The 24,786-nt window shown below is 42.7% G+C and overlaps 1 protein-coding gene across 12 annotated transcripts in view; it reads right to left on the bottom strand.

Annotated features, from left to right (window-relative positions):
- The window catches only part of CDKL5 (cyclin dependent kinase like 5), a 235,939-nt gene that overhangs the window by 13,963 nt on the left and 197,190 nt on the right, over window positions 1-24,786 (bottom strand). For 3 of the 12 annotated variants that reach the window (XM_021080550.2, XM_021080549.2, XM_021080551.2), the window contains exons 15-19: window positions 24,604-24,727; window positions 17,006-17,105; window positions 13,156-13,278; window positions 11,863-11,982; window positions 8,977-9,378 (exon numbers count right to left, since the gene is read on the bottom strand). In XM_021080550.2, the coding sequence (XP_020936209.1) occupies window positions 8,992-9,378; window positions 11,863-11,982; window positions 13,156-13,278; window positions 17,006-17,105; window positions 24,604-24,727 (854 nt within the window). In that variant the 3' untranslated portion in view covers window positions 8,977-8,991. Of the gene's footprint in view, window positions 1-2,331; window positions 4,771-8,976; window positions 9,379-11,862; window positions 11,983-13,155; window positions 13,279-17,005; window positions 17,106-24,603; window positions 24,728-24,786 lie in introns of those variants that run through there. The other 9 variants (XM_085008649.1, XM_021080553.2, XM_085008650.1 and 6 more) reach the window with 5 other exon arrangements.

Genomic DNA, 24,786 nt, shown 5'->3' with positions numbered 1-24,786 from the left:
TGTTCATGACAGCATATGAATCTCTTCACTTAATTCATTACAGAATGTATTAAAAAATAAAACTGTTATTGAGGGATATCTGAAGCCCAACAGAATCTTGCTATTAAACACATGAACTATACTTGCAGTATTATTTCTTTTGGAGGGGAAACTTCCAGTTAAAGAATATATATATATATAGTAGCAAAAACTCATTCCCTTACCTTATGTTAACATGTTTACCTTTATTTTCACAAATTCTACAGTGCGGTCTATACTTGCAGGAGATTTTTTTTTTTTTTTTTTTTTAACTGCGGTAAAGTATATGTAACACATTGCAGGAAATTTTTAAACAACTAGATGAAATCCTATGAAAAAAGAAGTAGCATTAAGTGTTGCCAAGATTAAGAAAAAGTCTGAGCTGATTTTGGCATTCAGTGTGGGAGGAGGTTACTTGGACGAAGCAAAGGTATTTCAAAATAAAGGTACTGCTATGAGTCCAGTCTCAGAGCCCAGAAGACTGCACCCCGAAAGTGAGCCTTTGGACAGACACGGGCAGAAGCTCGTCACTCTGTCTTCCCGGAGCACCGTTGCTGAGGCTTGCTGACAGAGGTACGCCTGTAAGGGCCACTGCCTCCCTTGTGATCCTAAGAGGAGTGCCAAGCTGGGTGGTTCTTTACTCCAACAACTTTACAGTGCTGATGTGAAGACTGAATAGGATAAATGCATCTAAAGTGCTTAATAAGCGCCGTATAAGTGGTAGTCAAGATTTGGTGACATTCTTCATAGGGATTCAACTGGAGCACAAGTAATAGCAATCATGTTATAGTAGCTCATACATATTGAGAATCTATCAAGTGCTTTGAAGGTTATCATCTCATTAAATCCTCACAACAACCCTATGGGGTAGGTACTATTATTTTCTCCATTTAAAGATAAAGAAACGAAGGCAGAGAAAAGTTAAGTAACTTCCGTTAAAGCCACACGAGACGTGGGTGATGGAGCTGGGATGGCCCTCAGGCAATCTGATCCCAGGACCCTGTGCTTGCAGCCATTTCACTCGTCTCTGGACCTCGAGTGACTTGTTTCAATGAAATGTTCGATTCTCAAATCAGATTAATTAGCACCTGATGGGAGGAAAGGTGATACCATGTATCCTCACATGCCACGAGCCCATGTCAGCTTGTACACGTGGAGACATAGTGTTGACACCACAGAGGAGTGTTAAAGGGTATGGGCTTTACAGTGAACATGCTTGGCTTCAAATCCTAGGTGGGAAACCTTGGTCAGGTTAAAGTCCACAAACCTCAGTTTCCTCAACCGTAAAATGGGGGCACTACACACACTTGGTTGCCTTCTGTAAAGCAGATGTAATAATAGACGTAAAATACCTCGCAATGTGCCCAGCCATGGTAAGTGGTACAAACATTAAAAACAACACCACCACCAACACATGCCCCAGTTACTGTGAAGCAGTCTTGAGAAATAGCAGAGTGAGGTCACAGAGCCCAAGTTTCCACGACACTTAAGGAGGGAGGTGGAGTCAAGAGGCTGGCGCCACAGCGCTTTAAGAACAGGTATGAGTGCCTATCCTTTGTTTAGAAAGATAAAGAAAGTTGGGGAACATTTATATATGTTATTACAAAATGTAAGCTCTCTCCCCAGCCCATTTACTCAGCTGGTCTTCTTGGTGTCCCCCCCCCCCCCTTTTGTGTAAACAAAGCTTTACAGGGACACAGCCACCCCGCTCATTTGCATATCCTCTGTGCTGCCTTGGCGCTGCTGCGGTGGCAGACGTGCCTGGTGCGTGGAGTTGAGCAGTCAAGAGACCCAATGGCTCATAAAGTTTCAGATTTTTACCATGTGGCCCTTTATGGACACATTTGCCAACCTCCTGCTCTAGAGCATGAAGAAATCCCTATCAAGCCGTCCATCTTTGCTTCTTCCACGGCACCAAGCAAGGGGCTGACATCTCTTCCCAGCCTCCCCAAACTACCGAGTGGGTGTCTAGCAACGTGCAAAGGAGACAACACTCAAGTGTAAAAGAAACCAAAGTTTTCCAAATGCCAGAAGGGGAAAAAAGCTTTATAAATACAAACCAAATCAAACCAAACCAAACCAAACCCAACCCAAAAAACCCAACCCAACATCGGTAAATAACAAACAGGATTTGCCCTGCTTTACAATAATTTCGGTCCCTTCAATTGATTCCAACGTCAAAGGCCCATTATCCCTCGTCTGAACTCAAACAAGTTCTTTACAGAAAAAGAACCACTTTGTAAACAGCTGCTGGCTGTTCAAAACAGGAGGGACCAGAGTGCTCAAGATGGGGATGGCCTGGCAATCACATCAGTCAGTGCAAAATCTGCATTTTATTAAAGACATTTGGGAAGATCCATTCAAAAATACATTGTGCTCAGTAAAAATTAACCATTTCATGCTGATAATTAAGGTTACCACAGAATAGATATTTGTATAATATTTACAGCAACGATAGAAATTTTACAGAAGTTTAGAATGGAATACATGCCAGAAAAAACTTGAGAAGATGTACCAACACATGATACAAAGAGTTATATAAACACTTTACAAATGGTTCATAATTAGCTTGTGAGGAATTTAAATATTCGACACTTTAAATTCAGCTTGGATTCAAAAATTAAAAAGGTTAACACCACATCACACCCTTGCCACAGTACAAAGTATGGAATTACACTTGATAGTAGGGATTATAAAGTCTGTGCAATTAAGAATTTCCACTGATTCTTCATGTACCACAAATTTAGGTGTTACATCCTTCTGGCTTATCCCTATTTTTGTTTTCAAGCACAAGCAGGGGTCTCAAAGTCCCCCTGCCCCGCGTCTTCCCAGATACCCCCTTTCAAACTTCCTAGAGATTGAAGAAGCTCGGAATAGTCTTCTAAATATATACAGAATAACCACCTGAATTCAAAACGGCACAAAGCAATTCTTGGAGTTAGGAAGTAGGGGCAACGATTTCGTCTGGTTTGTTTCTGTTAATCAATCCACTTTTACAGTGAGAATTTACTTCTTGCAGTTAATTATAGCATTACCCCTCCAGCCTGACTCAATCAGTGACCAGGGAGGAAAGAAGGAGAGGGAAAGGGACTGTGTTGACTATAAGCCATTGCATGTTTCTAGCGGAAACAGATTTTATACGAGCTTGGCTTTCCATCTCGGAAAATCGAAGCTGTTGTGGAGAACTCAGTTCTCCAGAAGGAAAAGCATCATTTTTGTTTCCCCTTGAAACTGAATACTCGGTACCTGGAGCTTTTGACAACTCTGGCTGGCGATAAACACTTTAATCCCTCAACAGGGACAAAAGTCAAGGCATCTACCTTTTCTATTCCTGGGTTTCATCTGATTAGCCCTGAAGCGGAGCACAAGGACAAACTTGTCTATGCCTGAAGTGATCAGATCAGGCTTTTGGGAATGTAAAATCCCAAACCAAAGGAAGTCCTGAGGAATTCTTAGCAGTCTGTCAAAACGGAGGGGATGGAGGAACAGATAAGGCCTCTTTCTCCCTGATACTCTGCGCTGGAAGAGGAACGAACAAGGCAACTTCTAATCTGCATACAACATGGAGACCGATTCTTAAGATTCCAAAGGAAGATCACAATATGACCCAAGGATCAAATGGGGTTCAGAGAGCTTAACCTTGTGGGTAATGAAGGGCCTCAGAAGCGATACCAGTTTCACCACCGAAGTGCTCCGGCCCTGGAAATCCAACATGGAGACTATCACAAATTTTTTCTGGCAAAACAAAAGACAAACCTCCCTCAGACTCGGGAGTAAATGGTTCATGAGTGAAACTACAAGGCAGGTCGTGATCTTATTTAGTAGCCTATAGGGAATACACAGAAAGGTGGGTCAGTGCCAGGAGGCGAAAGGTGGAGTCAGGACCAGGCCTAATACTGCTGTATGAACAAAGCACTATGGGAAATGAATATTCACATAGTAACTGACTTGGCACAAAAGTCTATGATCTGTTATAGTACATTCGATTAAAAAAGAAGAAAGAGAATAGGCTAGGGCAGCAGGCCCCCAGCTTCCTAGCCACTTTACTTCTACCACGTTGTGTGTATACAGAAAGACAGGGCGCTCATCCTGCCACAACTTCACCTTCTTGCATTTACTCACGGTTTCTAAGACAGAATTTTTTACCCAGCTGAGTCAGAGCCTCAAGATGTTCTATGTCTCAGCTGGTCAAGATACCAAAGGGAGAAATCAGAACCACTTACAAGGTTTTATTTTGTAAGCTGGCCCTTTAAGTCTCTGAGAGAACCTTCTTGTGAGATTCTGGCCCTGGGGATTAGCGACAGGACACTTAGGACATTTAGACTGTCCTTTCGGCGGTCTCTTTTAGAGAAACCATCTTTTCAAAACTGCAAATAAGTTTTCTCTGCCTACACACTTTACGAGTGATGAACTGAAGGAGGCAAGGAAATGTTTCGGTATTTTCTGACTTGGTTCGGTGTGTCATTCCACATTCCCAATTCACCCAAGTACGAGTCCACGGATCTTCAGGCTCGCGAGGAGCTCGCTATCCCACTGTAATGCAGGAGGCAACAAACTGCTCGGTATAAAAGCAGTGCTCTCCAGAAACAATGTTCTGACCAGGAGAGAATACGCAGATTTCCGAGTCCCAGCTGAGCTCTAGGAATAAGTCGCAACGAGCCATTGCCCTTGCTAAAAGTTGAGTCACCACCAGGACCTAGGTGAAGAGAAATGGACAGAGCCTTCTCCACACTTGAAAAGTAATCCTCTGGCCTTGGAAAAAAAAAAAAAGTTGTACACTTATGAGTCATTCTCAATATATAGCTAGAAGAAAATAAATGGCTTTTTTTCCCTTATTTACTCTAAAAACTAGTTTAAGAAGTGAGGGTACTATGACGTTAACTAAGAAGTGCTGAAAAGGGAAGGTGGGATCGTATTTCGTAGCAAAGCCCACTCATTTTCAGGTTAGGAACATGCTAAACTGGCTAACTCTACAACCACAACGTACTGTATAATACATGACGTGACTAGAAACTAACCAGCACGGCTCTGAGCTTAGAATTAAAGTACAACTGCATACGGTGAATCTTAAAGCGTGTTTGAAAACAGATTTCACCAACGCGTACGGCGCAGATACTCCTAGAACAGCCACCTCATGACCACCAACTAAGAGTTTTTAGCTTCTCATCGGTCCATCATATGCCAATATTTGTAAAGATCCATTAAATGACTTGAATAAGAAAACAAAGGCATTTTCTTTTAGGAGACACAGCTAAAAGCCATGGATGCCTTTGAGCAGTTGGTAAAAATCATGCCAATCTGCCAGGCTGCCGCTGCTTGCTTCTAAGCAGAAGCCGCATGGCTGTATGAAAGCTTTTCTAAGGAGGCTGACCTAGAATTTAAGTTCTTAAACACCTATAAAGTGACTCTGGTCTCCTCCCAAAGGAAACACCTTTTAGCAGGCCCAAGATAATAGAAACCAACGATAGGATTCCAAGGATTTAAGAATGGTGGCAGAAGACGCTAAGAGAATGCGAAGCTAAAGAATTCATACCTCTAGTTTTGCAGCCTGCAGAGAAGCAGGGTGGAGCCAAGCTCTGCAGACTGGTGCGCGTGGACTATGGCGGAGCAGGGTTTCTCAACTACAGCGCTACTGACATTTGGGGCTGAATCGCTGTTCGAGGGGCAGCGGGGGGCGGGGAGAGGGGGAGGGAGTCCTGTGCATGCAAGATGTTCAGCAGCATCCCTGGCCTCTACCTATTCGATCCCGGTAGCACAACCCCGCCCCCGGTTGTGACAACCAAATATGTCTTCTGCCATTGCCAAATGCCCCAGGAGACCCTGGGTCGAGAACCACTGCTGGAGAAATAACTCACTTGAGTCCCTCTGCACGGAGCACTTTTTGCCTTGGGCTCTGGAGAGGCTAAACCTCAGATCAAGACCAAACAAGGTTCAGTAAAAGTCTGTTCAGAATGTCTGAGAAGAAAAACGAGGATGGCAGTAAAGTAAAAGCAGAAAAAGAGCCAAGCAGAGTTTCTTTTCGAGAGATCAGCGATAACCTCCATCAGACAAAGCAATTCATAAGCCTTCACTGACGCCTTTTTTATCCTTGAGGAAGTTAGGGCAGATACTAGCACACGGATATCCTACCTTCCCTCCCTAAAGCCAACACAGACTTGCGTGACTTTAAGCCAAGTCCTTCATCGTCACAGATGGCAATCTTTGCGAGGTCAATAATTCATCCACCGGAGGAAAACAAGTGAAAAGCTAAGAGAGGGCTCATTAGATTTGAGAGAAAACGTTACCATTCCCCTCTGCGAGCGGGAAGAGAACTATACATGCTAGAAATGCGGATTGTAGTTCACGTAACAGCTTACTGAGGTCAACGAAGGGCAGCATGGACACAAGCGGAGAAGAGGATAAAAGAGCTACCTCAAAAACACTAGGTGAAAACATCGCAGATATTTTCTGGCTCAAATCTGGGAATGTACGAAAAGTATGTATTGACTCTTCATCAGTTAGGTTTACTTTGCTCTAGGTAGAAGGCAATTATTCTAGCCCTTCTTTGAAGAACCATCACGAATATAAATGTTCTGCAGACCTCTGAGATCCCAGTGTTAGCAAGGATGAAAACATGGGAAACCAGCCCCTAGGTGACGACGAGCCGCAAATGCCACAGCATGGCAATGTGACTGCGCAGTTCCTAAGCGCACGGCACAGTGAGAAGTCTTTCCGGAGGAAAAAAATGGAGTTTCTGGTTTGCAAGGGGGAATACAAGGTACGGACCGAGTTTAAAAAAGAAGAGTTACACACCCTTTTAGAGTCATTAGTATCCAGGCAAAAACTGCTAAGGGTCCATGTCACTATATATAACTGAGCAGCTGCCTGGAAAAAGCCAGAATTCAGAGCTACTCACACAGCACTGAACTGGTGAAAGCAGTAAGATATAAAAAGAACTGAAGAGCATGCAAACTATTGGTTTGAATCAAATTGTTTCAATGATAGTACCCAGTTGAGTTTCATTTTAGTGCCTATTACACTTCTTAAAATTAAATTAAAAGCACCTTAAAATGACCTCTATATATATCAATACACATCATTATAGTAGTTATATAAAAATGCAATATCACACAATTTAAGCTTCAGATAAACTAAGACCTCTTTCTTTATAATCTTCATAATCATCAGAGCTATGAGTCTTAACATCTTGGGGGAGGGGGAACAGTAACTCAGCACATTTCACTTAGAGCTGACTTGATTCAGGGGCTGACACTCTCAGAATCCTGGGACAAGTGACAAATACTGAGAAGGTACCTCTTGGGGTGGAAGGGGGCATCTCTAAAAGTATTATTGCTACAAGACTACTTCCAAAAATCTAATACTCTTGATGAATGATGGTGTTGGGGTGATTTCTGTCAAGGACGGCCCAGAGACATGGGGCTATAAAACCCTTGGGGGCCAAAGGCCTTGACGATACTCGGGAATATCTTGGGAGCTGAAGGAGATCAAACGAGGGAAGGAGATAAGTCCTGTTCTGATCGAGTGCGCGCACACGCGTGTGCGCGTCTATCGACGTACGTGATAACCTTGTTATAAATGGACAGTCCCAGGAAGATGAGTATAGCAATTTCCTCTACATCTGGAATTGCTTCAGGAGCCTTTTAAATATACAGGCAAGAGCAATAAGAGAAAAAGCATTTAGTAGAAACGCCACACATGTATTCACACCCTACCAGCCAAGAGTCTCCAATACAGTGCACAGGATTCAGGAGCATAGAGCTGGTTTTTGCAAGATCTGCAGACAAGATGCCTCTTATAACCTCGCAACTAGGAATGTTCACCGGCACATCTTTGGTCTACGCTCTACACTGCTGCTAAGTACAAGAGCACATTCTCTCTACCAAGACCCATGCGTAACCCTGGATCTGTTCTCCCCTCAGGTGCAAGGAACGTCTCTGGACACGAACGGAAGCCGGCTGTGTGAGGACGGAGACAGGCCTGCTGGAGTTCTCACTGCCCTAGCCAACTTTCTTCCCCTGCGGGTTCGGAAGGAGATGCTGCATCTCGTCTGCTACCAGGGATCGCGTCTAGAAGCTGCTGCTGGGGCCTGAAAGCTGAGCAAGGTTGCTACCGTTACAGTCTCGTATAGCTGCGATTCAACTCCCTTGCTTAGAAGTATAATACTCATCACTTCATATCACAAATGTAGAAAAATATGGCAGATAGTGTCATAACGATACTTTCTTTGAATGATTATATTTATAAAACAGACAGATTATTTACCATATATATTTATATATAGAATAAAATACTCCTGATGCAATATATAAATGTTACTGTTTAGTTTTTATAGAAACTACTGTAGCTGTCCCACTGCTTCACAATGTTCCAAACAGCTCAAAATAACTTTACATCGAACAGAAAAGGTATGATTCTAACAGTACAATATTAATTAATTATAAATAAATGTTACAAACCCTATCAAATATGGAAGTTTAGAAAACAATTTAAGACATACAGTTATTCATCTGCTAACCCTTCAAAGGGATACGCTTGGATTACAATAAACCCCACATTTAGTCTAGGCAGAAAAAAATCTGTGGTAAGGACATCAGTCAACACCAATTTTTCCATCCCTTGCAGTGCCAGAACACAGCCTGGCTTTCTCGAGTTCAACCGCAATTGCACTAAAGGTGGACCGTTAGGGGGAGAACCTAGCGAGCACGTCTTCTTCCTCCGTGGCACCCTATCCATCCTCACACAAGACCCGCGGGGGCTGGCGATCCCTAAGGAACTCCTGGGGCTCTAAGATCCCTGACTAGCATTTGTGGCCGTGAGGAGCCAGCTGGCTCCGCACATACAATATTGCACACACCTTCATAAAGCTGAAAATACTGGCTTACCACCCTGGCCCAGCCCACTCCCCTCCCCTCCCGCCCCCTCCCCCCCTCCCCCCACCGGATTGTCCCTTCCCCCCCCCCGCCCCAGCACACATTACAAGGCTGTCTCTTTTAAATCATTCAGATTTGGCATTCGGGACCGATTTGTTCTGTTATAAGGGTGCCCATTTGGCCCACTCTTGGCACCCAGCTGTTCAGAGTAGGAAGGCCCCTCTGTGGCACTCCGGGTCACAGAGGACACATGCCAACCAGGGTCCATCTGACCTGGCAGCTGGAGGGCTGGCCTGCCCTTTGGTGTTGGCTCCTGCCGGATATTACTGCTCCCGCCAGACGCCTGGCTCAGGGGGTGAATCCGAATTTCTGAGAAGGAATTTTTGGCTTGTTGAGTTGTTAAGGGCTGGAAGCGGGGGTCTGAGGAAGCCGGGTGATTTGAGGCTGAAGAGAGATGTAACAGCTTGCGCAGCGATTTTAATGGCTGGCTCTGAAAGAAAAGATGAGGGTGCACGGAGGATTTAATTTAAAGGAGCCTTGGAAGCCGGGAGGAAACAGAGAAGAGATCTGAGATGACTGCGTGGAGCCAGGCACGGTGGGTGTGGGGAAGGAGAGGCTAGTCCAGCCTTATCTGTTCTTTTGTTTTTTTTTCAGACAAGACTGAAGTTATTTTTCTTTAATGAAAAAGCCTAGAGATGTAGAAGAAATCTAGAACTGGTGTGGTGGCCGATCAAAGGCTTAGGCACCTTCGATTTGGCTGCATCCCGTCCTTATGGGGGCGGGGGCGGGGGGGGGCGTCTCACGCCTCAACCAGCCGGAGGAAGCCAAAGAAGGATATGCCTCTCCCTTTTGAGAAGACTTCCCAACGGCTCCACAGAAAGCTGCCAATTTCACCGGCCAAAATCCAGCCTTTCCACCATGTCTAGCTGCAAGAGGAACTGAAAAACTGTAATGTTTCCATAGGTAACAACATACTGGGCTGGCAACTGCATATCCTCTTCTGTTCTATCGCCCTCTCCCTTGACGCTCACTGCAAGAGCCCAAGGTTCTCTGTCTGCACTTGACCTTTTTTTTTGGTTTTTCATGTTATAAAAAAGAGAAACAAGCAGAAGCCCCACAGACTCAAACACACTTCGCTCACAGGAGGCCTTGGATGCCTCACATGGGCTCACGGCTTCCCGGTCTGGGTCTGGGCCCCGGGGGGTGCCGCACTGTGGAGGGGGGCTTCCAGGCAGGAGAGAAGGCCCTAGAAGCCATCTGCCCCAAGGGCTCCTCACTGAAGAAGGCCACTCCCCTCTCCTTTTTGTAGGACATGAGAGGGTCAGCATCGGAACAGGCCCGCGAAAACGCCCTGCCGTTCAAGGCCCTCACCGACGACCCTGGCCCCTGGGCGGCAGCCCTAGCCCGAGACACCTCTGGCTGCCAATCCTCAAGGGCCTTGAGGCATCGAGGGCTTATTAGCAAAGTACAATTTGATAATCTCAAGAAACACTAAAGAGTCGAAGAACAGGGCATTGAAATCCAGGGGCCACGGCTCAGGCACTGACTCAGGGAGAAATGGCTCCTGGCGGAGCGTCCTCCGCGGCCATCCCGGAGTCTCTCCAGAAAAGCTGCATGGTGCCCGTGGGAGGCGCACACTGCCAGTGCTCCCAAGTGTGCTTTTCGTTGTTTTTTCATGGAATTGCTACAACAAGGCAGTGAGATTCCTGGAGATTTTTACAGCCCTGACCACATGGAACTATTTAACAATCACAATAGTTCAGATGGAGAGATAAAGTTACTTGAAAAGAGCTTCTTGGCAAAAGAAGTGGTTACACAAACAAGGTTCTAAAACCTCATACTCTCTCTCTTTTTTGGAAAAATAAATTAGGACTAGAACTTCAGGCCCTGCTACTCAGAGCTCTGGGATCGTAGTCTGAATGCACATTCCAGAGATGGGACATCTGGCTCTCGATGCCCTCTTTGCTCCCCAGCCTATATTCTGTTAGAAGCAGAAAATTTAAGCGGCTGGGCAAATACCATCGAACTTTGGGGAACTCCTCTCAACAGTTCTAAGTTACAGCTTTTAGTTAGAGAGAGTAAACTATAATCTTATAAAAATAGATCCTTCACCTCCAAATCACAGAAACCTGTGGTCACGTACAGGCGCAAGGAACCCTAAGCCTCAAAAGCTCATGAGGGTTGTCAGAAATTACAGTAGAGAGGAAAAACAGATTTATAAAATAGTGAAAACAATGAAAACCAGTCAGATTATGTTACTATGCTCATTGTGGGAGACGGTTAAGATACAGTATTTGAACATTTCCAATCAAAATAGTTTGTTTAAAGGAGATAAAAGCTCAGTTACCTGAAAAATTTATGGACTCGGTTTCTGCTTATTCCCTCATTATGGCAGGGAAACCTGACTATAGATACAACTGCTAATATGCAGCTCCTAATGCGGGATGTTTGCCAGTTTTCTATCAAAGCCAGTATGGATTTCAACAGTCTCCCAAGAAAGCTTATCCTAGCTGTGGTACAAGCTGTAGTTTGCATGCCACCACCCTTAAAGAGCACTTAGCTTTCCCACTACTTCCTCTTACGCGCCTCTATCTTTTACGGCACACTTCACTTTTGACCATGAATTATGGATGTGTATGGATCTTCTCTTTCTCCGAGGCTGCAGGGTTTCTGGGGGCTGGAACCGTGTCTTATTCATTCCCCTTAATCGTCACGCCTCCCCCTACCCGCCCCGGCCCAACTGGGAAGACTCATGGAAGCTCCCCGTCCCCCCAGTTGGACACAGGTCACTGAAGCATGATTCATTCATCTGGACTCCCAAGATGCATCTGGCTATCACTGAGGGTGTACTCTGGGGAGACTCTCAGCCTTGCTGTAACACTGAGAGGCTAAATTTCGCAACCCTGCCCTCCCCTCAGGAGAGACCGGTCACTGCAGAGTCTGAGAGTCTAGGAGTGATGCAGGCACCACTCACTTGGGTCTGTAGATCAGAGATCTTCTCAGGACGCCACTCCTTTGGTCTGCTGCTCGGGGTGCTAGCAGAGTGAATGGCTTTCTGTAATGTCAGAAGATCAGGGCCATCAGAATTGGGCACCTAGAGCAGAATATGGACAAGGATTCAATAAGCACACCAGCAAGCCTAATTAGGCTACGCAACCACACCCAAGAGGAGAACAAAAGCAAATCAAACCAAACCGAAACTCGACCCCCTCCCCTCCAAAGAAAAGACTTAATAAGAAAAGAATCCCAAACTTCTCCCAGTGTTCACAATGCAAGTGATGCTAGTTAAAAGTTTGCTGCCCTTTTAATAATTTTCCCCGCACTAGGAAAAATTGGCAGATGTCATGCAACTTTGTTAAACCTCAATCCTTAAAGCATTCCCATGCTGTTAGTTTTAGTCGCTGTAAGAGAGAGCAGTTAAATTGGGCTGTTCCAGGAATTGCTGTCGTATCCTCATTCCATATTGCAGTTAGGTTATGAACCAGTTCAATAAAACAAAAATTTGTTCCTGCTGGGAAAATGATCCAAACACTGTATTTGGTGGTGCCAAAGAAGTCTAGCAGGCTTTCAAGGATAGCAAAGTGAGAAAGTATGGTTTGAATCATATTCCCAAGACACTACCCAGTAAATCTGGGTCTAGTATTATGCACAATGAAAACGCTGGAGATTTTGCCACAAATTCCAGATGAATGCAATTGATCCATTCACCGATTTTGGTGAACACAGGAGAGTAAAGCCAAATGCCAAGCAAAAGCCCTGGCCTTAAACTAAGTGACCAGCAAAAGCTAGAGCCAGGCAAGGAAAGAGCAAATCACCAACTAATAAAAGCTGTTTTTTCATGGAGCCTGCAAGCTCACTCAATTTGGTCAATTCAACTTGGTTTCAAAGAAACAAACTGCCAACCAAGTGTTAACAAACTTTGTGAGCCAAACGAAAAGACATTTGTTAATTGTAAACGTTAATTGAATTCTTTACAGGAAATAAGGGATTTTATGAATACTGTCGGCCAACAACTGGCTAATCAGACAACCCAAACTAGCCTTTCACTAGTTTGTTTAACAGCCTTTTATGCTTCAACCTCCTTAACTGATTCAGAAAATCCAGAATGTCAAAGAATTTACATCTCAGTGAATTTATGGAACTGGCTCAGGTACTTAACTAGCACAAAGAGAATATGACCCCATGAAAATAAAAGACATGCTGTTGTCATCAGTAAAACAAGTTTACTGGAGCAGTTTTCAGGGCTACCATACGTAAAAATGGGTACCATAGGTGGAGTGACTACAGGAAGCTTTTTCAAAGAAGAACTATGCTTTAAATGATTCTTTGAATTAAAAAGAGGAAAGAGGGATTTCTTGATGCTTGGATTCTCCCCGTTGGTGGAATCTGTCTGCAATATAAGATACAAATAAACTAATTGCCAAGAAAAAAAAAAAAAAAAAAAAGGTGTTTCTATTGAAACTCCTAGCCCTTGAATGCTCTCAAATTGTTAAATATTAACAGTCACTGGAAGAATCTCTGTGCTGTGTGTGCATTGAGAGAGGTTCTGCGTCATTTCTCACCTGGACACGAAGATGCCAATAATGCAAATTCAAGACATGCATAAACTTCTATGTATATAAAGATCATTCGGACAAGGATCAATACCTATAGCAGGAATGGCTCTAGAGACCTACACACATATATTCACACTAAGCTTACAAAACACTTACGGATTTATTTGTTTAGTATCAGAAATACGATTGTTATAAAGAATTGGGTTTCAAGAACTATTGATGAACTTCAATGTTTTCCTAAGTGCCAGAGGGGACTTAAGCAACTACATAATCTACCATGTAATGTGCCTATTAGGAAAAGAGAAAAAGATAACCGCAAAGCCTTTTGCACGTGGTCAACTCCTGAATGAGCAAACATCACTTAGAAGAGGAATATCAGTCCTGCAGGATTCTACTGCTGAGGAAGAAGCCTGTTTCTATGCTGTGAGAAATATTCACCCCATGGACGATAGCTGGCACAATTCAGAATACGCCAGAAGAGTGAAGAAAACGGAAAGTTCAATCTTTAAACTGAAGCATGATTACCAGTTGAGATACTAGCTAACTAGGGTACAATTACCAAGTTGGCAAAGTCACCATATGCTCTGAGGGCTTATGTAACTCTCTGAATGTGAAACTGAAGCCAGATTTCCCAAGGCGGCTTCCAGATTTGCTCGAGTCAAAGCAGGCACCTTTACAATACAGAATGATTTTTTGGCGCTGCTTTCCCCTGTCAGGGATGTTGCAATGGTCAGAGAAACAGCATGTACATGAAGATGTTCAGATCATCTTTTGCAGGTGTGTATGAAGACATGTGAGTCCAAGAGCCCATAAGCTTTCCTAACTCCCATGACAGGGATCCAGGGAGAGTTTAACTTGCATGGCTGAGGAAGCCACAAGAGAGCTCTCAGAACAAGCAGCCGGAGGCGCTCCACACACGTGGGCCTGTGGCGGGGACAGGGACTGGGCCTGGCTGGGAATCAGTCAGGAGAACCAGTCAGGAGAACCCACCTCCAGTTCTGGTGACTGGTGGTGCAACTTTGGGCAGGTCACATTTGCCTGCCAGTTCTTATATTAGCAAAATGAGGGGTTATGCTAGATTTAGGGCCCACAGAGGCTTCTCTCTGTACACTAGGTATCGGATTTCCATTCTGTTCAGTCTTATGAAAAGGACACAATGCTTTAAATCTAAGTTCATTTACCTCATTTCCTTTTACTGAATTCTAGAGAGTGAAGAAAAGTTAACTAATACTATTCCAGGGCTAATCTGAAGGAAGCAGAGAAAATACAATGTCAGGCTTGGGAGCCTGAGGTCGGCCAGGATACACTTTGCTGAGTGCTTTCTGGAAATCCTACTCTAGATACCAAAGTCCTTTAAACACTTTTTCCTCTTTATTTTTTTGGCTGCGCCTGTGGCATGTGGAAGTTCCTGGGCCAGGGATCGAACATGTGCCATAGCAGTAACCCAGGCAACGGCAGTGACAACACTGGATACTTAACCCACTGCACCACAAGGGAACTCCCATTTTCCCCCTCGTTTAATGAAAAAAAGGCAGAAGAATAAACAACTTTTGGTGTGGAAGCCTTAAGTCATTGCTACCTGTGCACTACTTTATATATCAAAAATGAAATGTAAGGAAACCTAAAAAAATCATAAGTTCAAGTGGAGAGGATGTTAGAGAATAGTAAATTTCCTGATTACCCTACTCTACACCATTTAAGCATCGAAAATTTGAACCAGATCCTAAATAATAGCCAGTCAACATGTACGTGCTTGACTCATGCCTTGGTGAGCCACATGTTTAATGCTGGGCTAAGGCAGATATCAAAGGCTAAATCCATACACAAAACATCTTCGATTCCTTGGTCTTTGCTACTTTCTTCTACTTACCCCACAATGGCTATGGGCCTGAGGTTAAGAAAACAACCTCAAAACAGAAGTAACAGTGGTTAGGAGAGGTAGTCTAAGTTTAGCGTCCATGATGGATAAATGTGTTCCATAGATGATGATAAAACTTTTATTAGCACTTGACATATTTTAAGCTTCTCTACTTTAAATCAGGTCTACTTTGTTCGTCTAAATAGTATACGTAGTTAATAATTGACTAAGTGACATTTTGATTGGACCTTCTACTTTGAGTTTCAGTGAAAGACAGTTTTTTTTCCCCCTAATGAACATTTCAGGAATATTATGCAGCCATTAATATGAAGATAAGAAAATGTGTGTAGTAACACACATATTCTGTGTATGTGTAACAGAAATACTAATAAAGAGCCAGGATACAAAACTGTACTAGAATGACTACTATTATTTAAAACACACTAAAAAACCCACCTTCCTTCCACAAACATGGGCAGAGGCTAAAAAGCTAGGAGGAAATATACCAAAATCCTAATACGAGTTGTTGATAGGGTGGTGAGATTAGAAATGATCAATTTTTCCCTCAATGTTTCGGCACTGAACTCATATTTATGCTCTGAGATCACAAATTTAACAAACACGCAAGTGAAAGAGTAATTTACAAACGTAATCTAGGAAACGCTCTGTTAATATTTCTAGAACATGTGTGAAATCCTTACTTCAAGTATTATAGTCTTTGTTACTATCATCTATCTCATCTTTACTTACCACTGACTCATAATCCTAGACTTTTCAAAATGGAACGGACTTCACAAACAGTGAGTCTAATCTACTCATCTTAAGAGATGAAGTCCAGCTGAGCAGGCCATTTTGATTATACCTTTTTCCTTTTTAAATAAATGAGAGTCAGTCATGCACGAAATAAAACTAGAAACAAAATAATTTAAAATGTCTGACTCAACCTTGTCTAGTCTCAAAGGTGTTAAAAAGCAGAGGAGGAAGCAGGCCTCATGTGGGTGAAAATGCTCCTGCTGGCCTGGAGGCCTGGCTTCCCTGTGTTTTCTCACGTCACCAACCAGCAGAATCCTTGCCTGAATGGTTCAGGGATGTGATGTACACGGTTCCATGCAGCCAGCCCTTGGTTCGGGCAGAGGGCTCCCAGGAGATGAGACTCGTTCCATTGCACAGTTCAGTCACAAGATAAACATGTCTCCCTACTAAAGCAAGCCCTGAAATGTCAAATACTAGCTCCTGTCTGCGACTATGCAGCCCAGAAATGCACTTGGCAACATGCGGATGGGATAACCAGCCAGGGGAGAATAACGAACGATGTTAGTTCAGAATTTCAAGATTTAAACCAAAACCAGAACCATTTCCTAAATTTTCACATATCTTTAACCCCCAGAGAGAAATAAATCCTGTAGCTCCATAGTTTTTACAAGAATATAAATCCACATGGATGTTCATTAAGACAGGGTTAAAGTGTTCTCTTTCATCCAAATTAAATTTCTTCTATTCCTGGAGATTCTGTTGAATCTAGAAAAGACTCTGTGAGAGGAGGATAGTTGTATAGAATTTGAGAAAGAAACATATACAGTATATGCACATCAAGTTTCAGTAAGAAAACAATTCACTTTGATTGCCACATAGAAAGTGTAAAGTACCCACAGACTAACGTGGACTCGTATGCCACTGTAAATAGAAATTGGCCATCTACTTACTGTTTGAGATTTCTTCTTTTTCTTTTTCATTGACCTGAAAAAACCTTGTTTTTCCTTTTCCTTGAGTTGTTCAGAATGACTAATGTTTTCAGGACTTTTCCTAAATGGGAAGACATTTTTATCATATTGATCTTTCAATCATTCTCCTGCCATTATATGACAAATATAATGAAGACTAAAAATGCATGACACCAGGTTCAAATAGCCATGAAGAATCAAGCACATAGGTAAAGAGCCTCTAAAAAGCACACAAGGAACTGCATCTAATCAACCATGGTTAATGATTAGCTTTTGGCAAAGGCTCATTCGAACTAGCAATTTGAGCATTATTACAAATGATCTGTAACTGTGCTGTGGGACCATTTTCATGCTGCCGAAAACCTCAAAATTAAGAGTCTGAAAAGCACATGGTTTGAAGGATGCCTTCCTTTTCTGTAACCCTCTGAGGGAAACATTTTTGGCATCTTCGTTTCTCTATTTCCCTTTTAAAACCAGCTTAACAAATACGTTATTAGTGGCTTGCCAAGGTACTGAACATTTAAAAAAAAAAAAAAAATCAGTGCTGCTACAGAAATTTTATAAATAAAAGTAAAATTTGCCTGAAACTGGAAAATTCCTTTATAAAAATCATTTATTTATTAAAACTAAATAAAAAAGAGATAAAGTAAGGGAAAATGGGAACAGGATGAATGCTTTTTTTTAATACAAAGCACTTCTCTGGAAAAAAATCTCCTAACTGAAAATAGTGACATTATGCTTCATCCCACTGACAGCACCAGCTATTTTAATACAAATAGCAGATAATAAAAGAAAGCAAACAAAGCACCTTAGCCCCAAGAAGTTGACTAGTTGTATATTAACAGAGGCCCTGTATTAATGTAATTTATAGTCTTTAAAAAACAACTCAAAAGTGTTATTCTTGAAAAAGGTACATTCCATGAGCCCTATTTTGAATTTGAACATCTAGATGACTAGGGAAAACCATTTTCTCAAATGACTGAATTCCTTCTATTAGCTGTTCCCTAAAATCAAGAGTAAAAGCATTAACGGTAACAAATTCATATCTATAGTTTTAGAATATTGAACAGTGAAGTTCTCAGAACAGCTAAAAAAAAAAAAAAAAAAAATGAGCAAACCAGCATCCTTTACTTGATTAAATCTGTGTGAAGGAGGGAAGCATCTCTTATAAACTATTACAGACCCACATGATGGAAAATACCACGAAGCTATTTTAAAAAATCACATCGCCAAAGAATTTTCACTAAGACGAAGGAATAGTCAAACTACAATACTAAATGAAAACAACAGGATTCAAAACTTTAGTCTATATGAGCCCAACTGTATCTTTTTTAGACAGGGATTTATGTGTATACTTAACACATATTTTTTAAAAAGCAGGAAGAAAACTTTAAAAAATCTTAGTTATCATCTCTGGATAGTAGGATTACTGATTTATTGTTACTTCTTTTTAATTTCAACAACAAACATGCACTACAGATACAACAAAAAGGTTTTACAAACCACAGAAAATGTGTTTAAAAGCGCCAAGAACTCAAGATCAAAGACAACAAGGGAAATAGAGCAAAAGAGAAAGAGACAAAAAACAAAAAGTAAAAAGGAGCAATAGTCATTTCTTCTTAAGTGTTTAGCCTAAAAGTTAATGGAAATACCAAGGAAGTAAAAACATGTACTGTCGGCTCAAGGGTTCCTGAAACTCTTTTAGGATCTGTGATTTTAAACCTCACTGAGAGAGTTCTAAGTTCTGAAGTTAAAGTTTTTGTTTTTGTTTTTTGCTTTTTAGAGCTGCAGCATATGGAGGTTCCCAGGCTAGGGGCTGAATCTGAACTGTGGCTGCCAGCCGACGCCACAGCCACAGCAACGCCAGATCCGAGCCTCATCTACAACCTACTCCACAACTCACGGCAACACCCGATCCTTAACCCACTGAGTGAGGCCAGGGATTGAACCCACATCCTCATGCATACTAGTCGGATTCGTTTCTGCTGTGCCACAACGGGAACTCCCGAAGTTAAAGCTTTGCAATACAACACAAGCAATAAAAATTTAGTGTTGGAACTCAGAATAACGAATGCATTTACAATTTTGAAAGCTAGGAAACTTTAGCCATCATAGAATGGGAGAATGGGAGACAGTTAAAGACTCTTTAAACTCAGTGTTGCAATGCTGGGGAAAACACACACATCCTAACGACAGACTGGGCTTATGTGGTCAAAGTTTTTATGGACAAGTACTTTTGAGATTAAGGACATGAAACTCTCCCATGGGACCTAAAGACAGACTGCCCTAAACTAAATTCCAGGCCATAGCATTCAGTTAGAGGAGGGCTCTGGAGAACACAGCAGAACAGTGTACACAGTCTGCTGGAATCACAAAGCACAGCTCTTAGGATTGGAAGGAACCACAGAGAGCATCTAGTCCAACCAGTGATACTATTCCTAATGTTCTATAACTTGCAAAAGTTAAAGAATTCTATGCTTATGTCCTTCCATAATGGAGGTTACACATAATCTAGAAGCACACCAGAGTATTCGGATTAACGGGTAGAAGTTTCTACTAATCAGAATTACAGTCTAACAAAATCTCAGAGGTCTGTCGAGGGTAAGCAGTGACAGTGCTTTCTGCCAACCCAGGCATTCTTTAAGGGGACACATTCGTCGTGACCATAAGCTCAAGGCAGGAATGGGTGTTACTATAAGGATGTTCATATTGGCATGAGAGGAAGGAAAGGCTTGCGATACTAGTCCTAGGAGGAGCAGGATTTGGGTGGGAAGAAGCATGTGTCCAGTAAAATAAAAGTGAGAGGATGGGGGGTGGCGATGGGTGTTCAAAGAAAAGAAGAAGCGGGGCAAAAAGCCCAGCGTTTGCAGTTCCTTATGTCCCCAAAACATAGAAGATGGATCAAAGATTCTCTGCAGGGTCTTTTCAGAAGCACTGGATAAACTGGAGCCCAGGGGGAAAGGAGAATGATGAGGACTATATTCTCAAACTGGAGCTGAAGAGAGGCAGTGGGGCCTAGATCCAGGTGGAAAAAAATTCCAGGGGCCAAAATAGAAAAGGAAATACATTGCTCTTGAATTAGAGGATAAAAGCGAGGAGTAAAGCATGGGTGTGCAAGCATCACACAAGACACAAAAGGAAGTCAGAGAGAAAGAAAGAGTGCCAGTGGGAGAGAGAAAGAGGGAGAGAGGAAAACAAACAAACAAACAAACAAACAAAAAAAAACAGACAGAGGGAGAAGCAACATAGAAACATACACATTTATAACCAGTAATGCACCCAATGGGTAGGAGTGAGCACCATGATTTAGTCTCATTTGTGAATTCTGGACCCTGCAATTGAGTCTACCTGGTATGGCCAGGAGTTGTGTGCTGAGCTGAGCTGAGCTAACTAACTGTATAGGCAACTCAGGGGTTCCAGAGGAGCAGCATAAGGGAAGGGCAAGTGGGTGATTGCAGCAATCTCGGGGACAGAAGCTTTGAGAAGGACCACCCAGCTAGTCACCTGGCACATTATCCAGGGCTGGAAAAAAAAGCAGAGGGGCTGGAGGCAGCAAAGATGATGGGGGAGAATGTGTGTGCGCACGCGTGGTGGGCAGTGACAATAACAGTCTCCTTACCGAACAGTCATGGACTCAAACATTATCTACCATACGAGCTACTATTTCCATAAGGAGTTAAGAGGAAGAGAATTCGGAGTTCCCATTGTGGCTCGGCGGGTTACAAACCCAGCTAGTAACCATGAGGACGCGGGTTCAATCCCCGGCCTTTCTCAGTGGGTTAAGGTTCCGGCATTGTTGTGAGCTGTGGTGTAGGTCACAGACAAAGCTTGGACGTGGTGTGGCTGTGGTGGCAGCTGCAGCTCTGATTCGACCCCTAGCCTGGGAACTTTCATATGCTGCATGTGCGGCCCTAAAAAAGACGAAAAAACAAACAAACAAAACAAAAACAAACCAAGAAAGAGAATTCCAAAGAGCCACCTAAAAAAGGAATGAACTAAAACTGACTAAGGTCAAACAACACTTGCAGAGTATGCACCAGGACCTGTGTTAGGTGCTGGAGATAGAGAAAAATTAAAACAAGCAGTGTGACCTCCAGCTGCTCACAGACTCAAGGCAAGGGACCTACAGGCTTGACAGAGGACCAGGAGGCTCCAGTCCACTCCAGCCAGGAGCAGCAGCTCGAAGGTGCACTGAAGAGGAGAGGTGCTCACAATGTGACACTTTCCCTGCCACCCACCTCCCCCGCCCATGTGACTAGGGTGGCTCGATTAATGTCTGAGAGGAGAAAGTCAGTGACTAACTCATTCTACAGGAATAATTCTGAGTTATGATGACAAGTAATAATGGATACCAATGTATTCATAACTTTACAAGAAGAGAAAGCCTGGGATTGTGCAAGTGAGTAACAGCAATTCTTCACTTATCTTAACTACAGGGACTTCTAATTAATTTGGTTTACTGTTTAAGTGCCAGTTTTTAAGCCAATTTTGACAGCAGTCTTTCTAAACACTTTGTCTTTTTATGGAAAGTAAGAACAGCCTATTTTAAAGATACATACTCTACATGGGTATCTATTCTATGTATGAAACCATAATGGCTAGAAACGATTTTGCCACTGGGGCCTGAGAAATAGCAAAAATACCCTTCTTCTCCACAGGTACTGCTCAGGACCTTTCGCCCTTTACATACCATACTGTTACCTGGGGTTATCTCTTGCCTGACAATCTCAGTGCCAACTGCGTGAACTGTGCATAAAAGAAAAATAACCAGTTTCACAGGGAGGGTGGAGGTGTTTTCTCATTAGTAAAGATGATGAATCTGACCATGTTAACTCCATGTTTGTTGTTCAGAAATATTATGGTTTATCTCCCACTCTTAACTGGATTCTGGACAGCTGAGATGCCAGAATCACTGCTTTGGATATTATACTACGATATTTATCACTTTAAAGTATGATGTAGTAGCTTGATTGCTCCATTGCAAGAAATGTGTACACTGTACAAAAATTATCTTCCTCAAAGAAATATAAAGTACTACTACATCAAGGAGAAACAGACTGCCCTTAGCTAAGTGATAATTTAAGAACAGCAATTCACTCCATCACCATGGCAAGGCTTGTTTGTGTTTTTCTACCATCATCAAATGGCATTTCTCTCAAAATAAATAATAAATAACATGGTGAATCAATGAGAGATCTTGTTCAAGGGGAAAAAAAAAATAAGACAAGTCAAGCCTAATGGATGACTTAGATTAAGTTAGTTGCAAACGTGAAGAAGCATCATCGCAGCACTGTTGTGAAGGATGGTAAGAACAAAAGAACATAGCCAATTCGTCCCTGGCAATTCTGGAATTCTCTTAAGCCTCATAACAGCAATATCAGACTCAGTATGACTTGATGAAGACTTGTCTAAAGGTCAACATCCCAAATGTGCCTCTAATTCTTTTTAAAACAATTGTTCCTAGGTTTCTACACCTATGCAGGTCTACACAAGCTCTACTTGCACTGATGATCAAAAGAAAGAAACAAAATGTTGAGACTTTTAATCCACTTTTGGATTTCATCTTGATCTGACCTATGGAATTTTCACAGGACTATGTTGATCTATAACTGATACTTTTATTTTATTTTATTTTGTCTTTTTAGGGCTGCAACCAAGGCACATGGAAGTTCCCAGGCTAAGGGTTGAATTGGAGCTACATACAGCTGCTGGCCTACTACACAGCCATAGCAACACGGGATCCAAGCCTCATCTTCGACCTACACCACAGCTCACAGCAACGCCAGATCGTTAATCCACTGAATGAGGCCAGGGATCAGATCCATGTCCTCATGGATACTAGTCAGGTTCATTCCTGGTGAGCCACAAGGGGAACTCCGACACTCTTTTAAACCATTACCACTTTATCATGCAATGACCAAGACAAAAAACAATTCCTTTCATACTTTTGTATTCTCACAACTTTAGACACAATTCTCATGGAGGTTCCCATGCTAGGGGTCCAATCAGAGCTGTAGCCACCAGCCTACGCCAGAGCCACAGCAACGTGGGATCCGAGCCGCGTCTGCAACCTACACCACAGCTCACGGCAACGCCAGATCCTTTAACCCACTGAGCAAGGCCAGGGACCGAACCCGCAACCTCATGGTTCTTAGTCGGATTCATTAACCACTGCGCCACGACGGGAACTCCTATTTGGGGGTGTTATTTGTTTTATTATTTTTGTTTTTTTGCTTACTAGGGCCACACCCATGGCATACGGGAAGTCCCCAGCTTAGGGAGAATCGGAGTTGCAGCTGCCGGCCTACATCACAGCCACAGCAACACAGGATCCGAGCCGCATCTGCGAGCTACACCACAGCTCATGGCAACGCCGGGTCCTTAACCCACTGATAGAGGCTAGGGATCCAACCCGTGTCCTCAGGGATACTAGCTAGGTTCATAACTTGCTGAGCCACAATGGGAACTCTTAAACCTCTCATTTTATAAATAAGACAATAGATACAGTATGCTTATAAGAAAAAGCATTTAGAGCTTTAAGAAAACTGTTTTTATTATTGTTTTAAAATTAAGTTATTTTCACCATAAGGGATGGTAACACTGAAACCTTGCTAAAACCCTTCCGGCAGGGTCCAAATTGTGTGAATCATGGCAATAAACAGCAGAGATGGAATCTGACAGACTGCTCTTATTCTCAATTTGGTGTGTCACAGTGAGGCACCATTTTATTCTTGGTGGAGAACTTAAGTAGTTCTATAAATACATATAAACACCCCTCACATCTAGAATCTGAGAAGTCTTTCTGGAGAGCTGAGAATATAAAGTCTGCATTATTTAAAAAAAAAAAAAGTCCTCCCCCCACCCCAGACAGATCTGGTAATGGGACTTGATGCATGTTATAATTCTCTCCTTAAATTTTTATTACATATTACACAAAAAGATTAAAGGATGAGCAAAACTGGCGTATCACTTTATCCTCTGACTACCATTACACTTTGCGGTCGCATAAAGGGTTGTCCCCCCTATTTATTCCCACCCTGAATGAAAGTGAGGTGGCACGGAAGTAAAAGACACGAGCTTTGGAGTCAAAACCCATCTCAGTCTACATGCCAGCTCCCTCCTCCCTGTTACTGGCTGTCCAGCACCAGGCAGGCGCCTTACCTTTTCTAAGCTGCAGTTTCCTCATCTGGAGAGTGGGAAGCACTCCTACTTCAAAGGCTGACTGAGAACTGAGTGAGACAGTGCACACAAAGGGCTAAGCAAAGTGTCTGCCACATGATTCAACAGCAACAAGTGGGGAAGACAGCGAAGGACGCCAATCATGTCAGAAGAAGGTGATGGAAGAATTATGACTTATGAACTGACCCAGGATATTTTCTTTCTTTAACATGATATTCAGTATAAATGCTGAACTGGAAAGAAATCATCACAAGTAGTGACAAATCGCATTGCCCTTCTCAAGCAATCTCTCTTGAGAAAGAAAAGCAGGAGAAAGAATGCTAAATTTTACCCAGAGTTTCTGTGACATCTCAAATCCACAATCAGAAAAAAGAAGAATAAAAACAAACCAAAACACCCACCATGGATCGAATGCTGGTTGTCTTTTTGAGTGGTTCGTTCCAGAACTGCTTTCTGATGGTAGGGAAGAAACTCTGGTTGACACGTTATTTTCATGGAAAGAATTGTCTGGACGTGGAGATGGCACTGAATAAAGAAAAAATAAGCCACTGAGGTACTCTCTTGGTCAAGGCAGTTCTCACCTT

Source organism: Sus scrofa, chromosome X, assembly GCF_054392235.1.
Source record: "Sus scrofa isolate SSC_HxYL_T2T_F1_AM1 chromosome X, Sscrofa_HxYL_maternal_Yorkshire_Landrace_v2.0, whole genome shotgun sequence".
NCBI classification, from domain to species: Eukaryota; Metazoa; Chordata; class Mammalia; order Artiodactyla; family Suidae; genus Sus; species Sus scrofa.
This window is presented reverse-complemented; position numbering and strand designations above follow the sequence as displayed.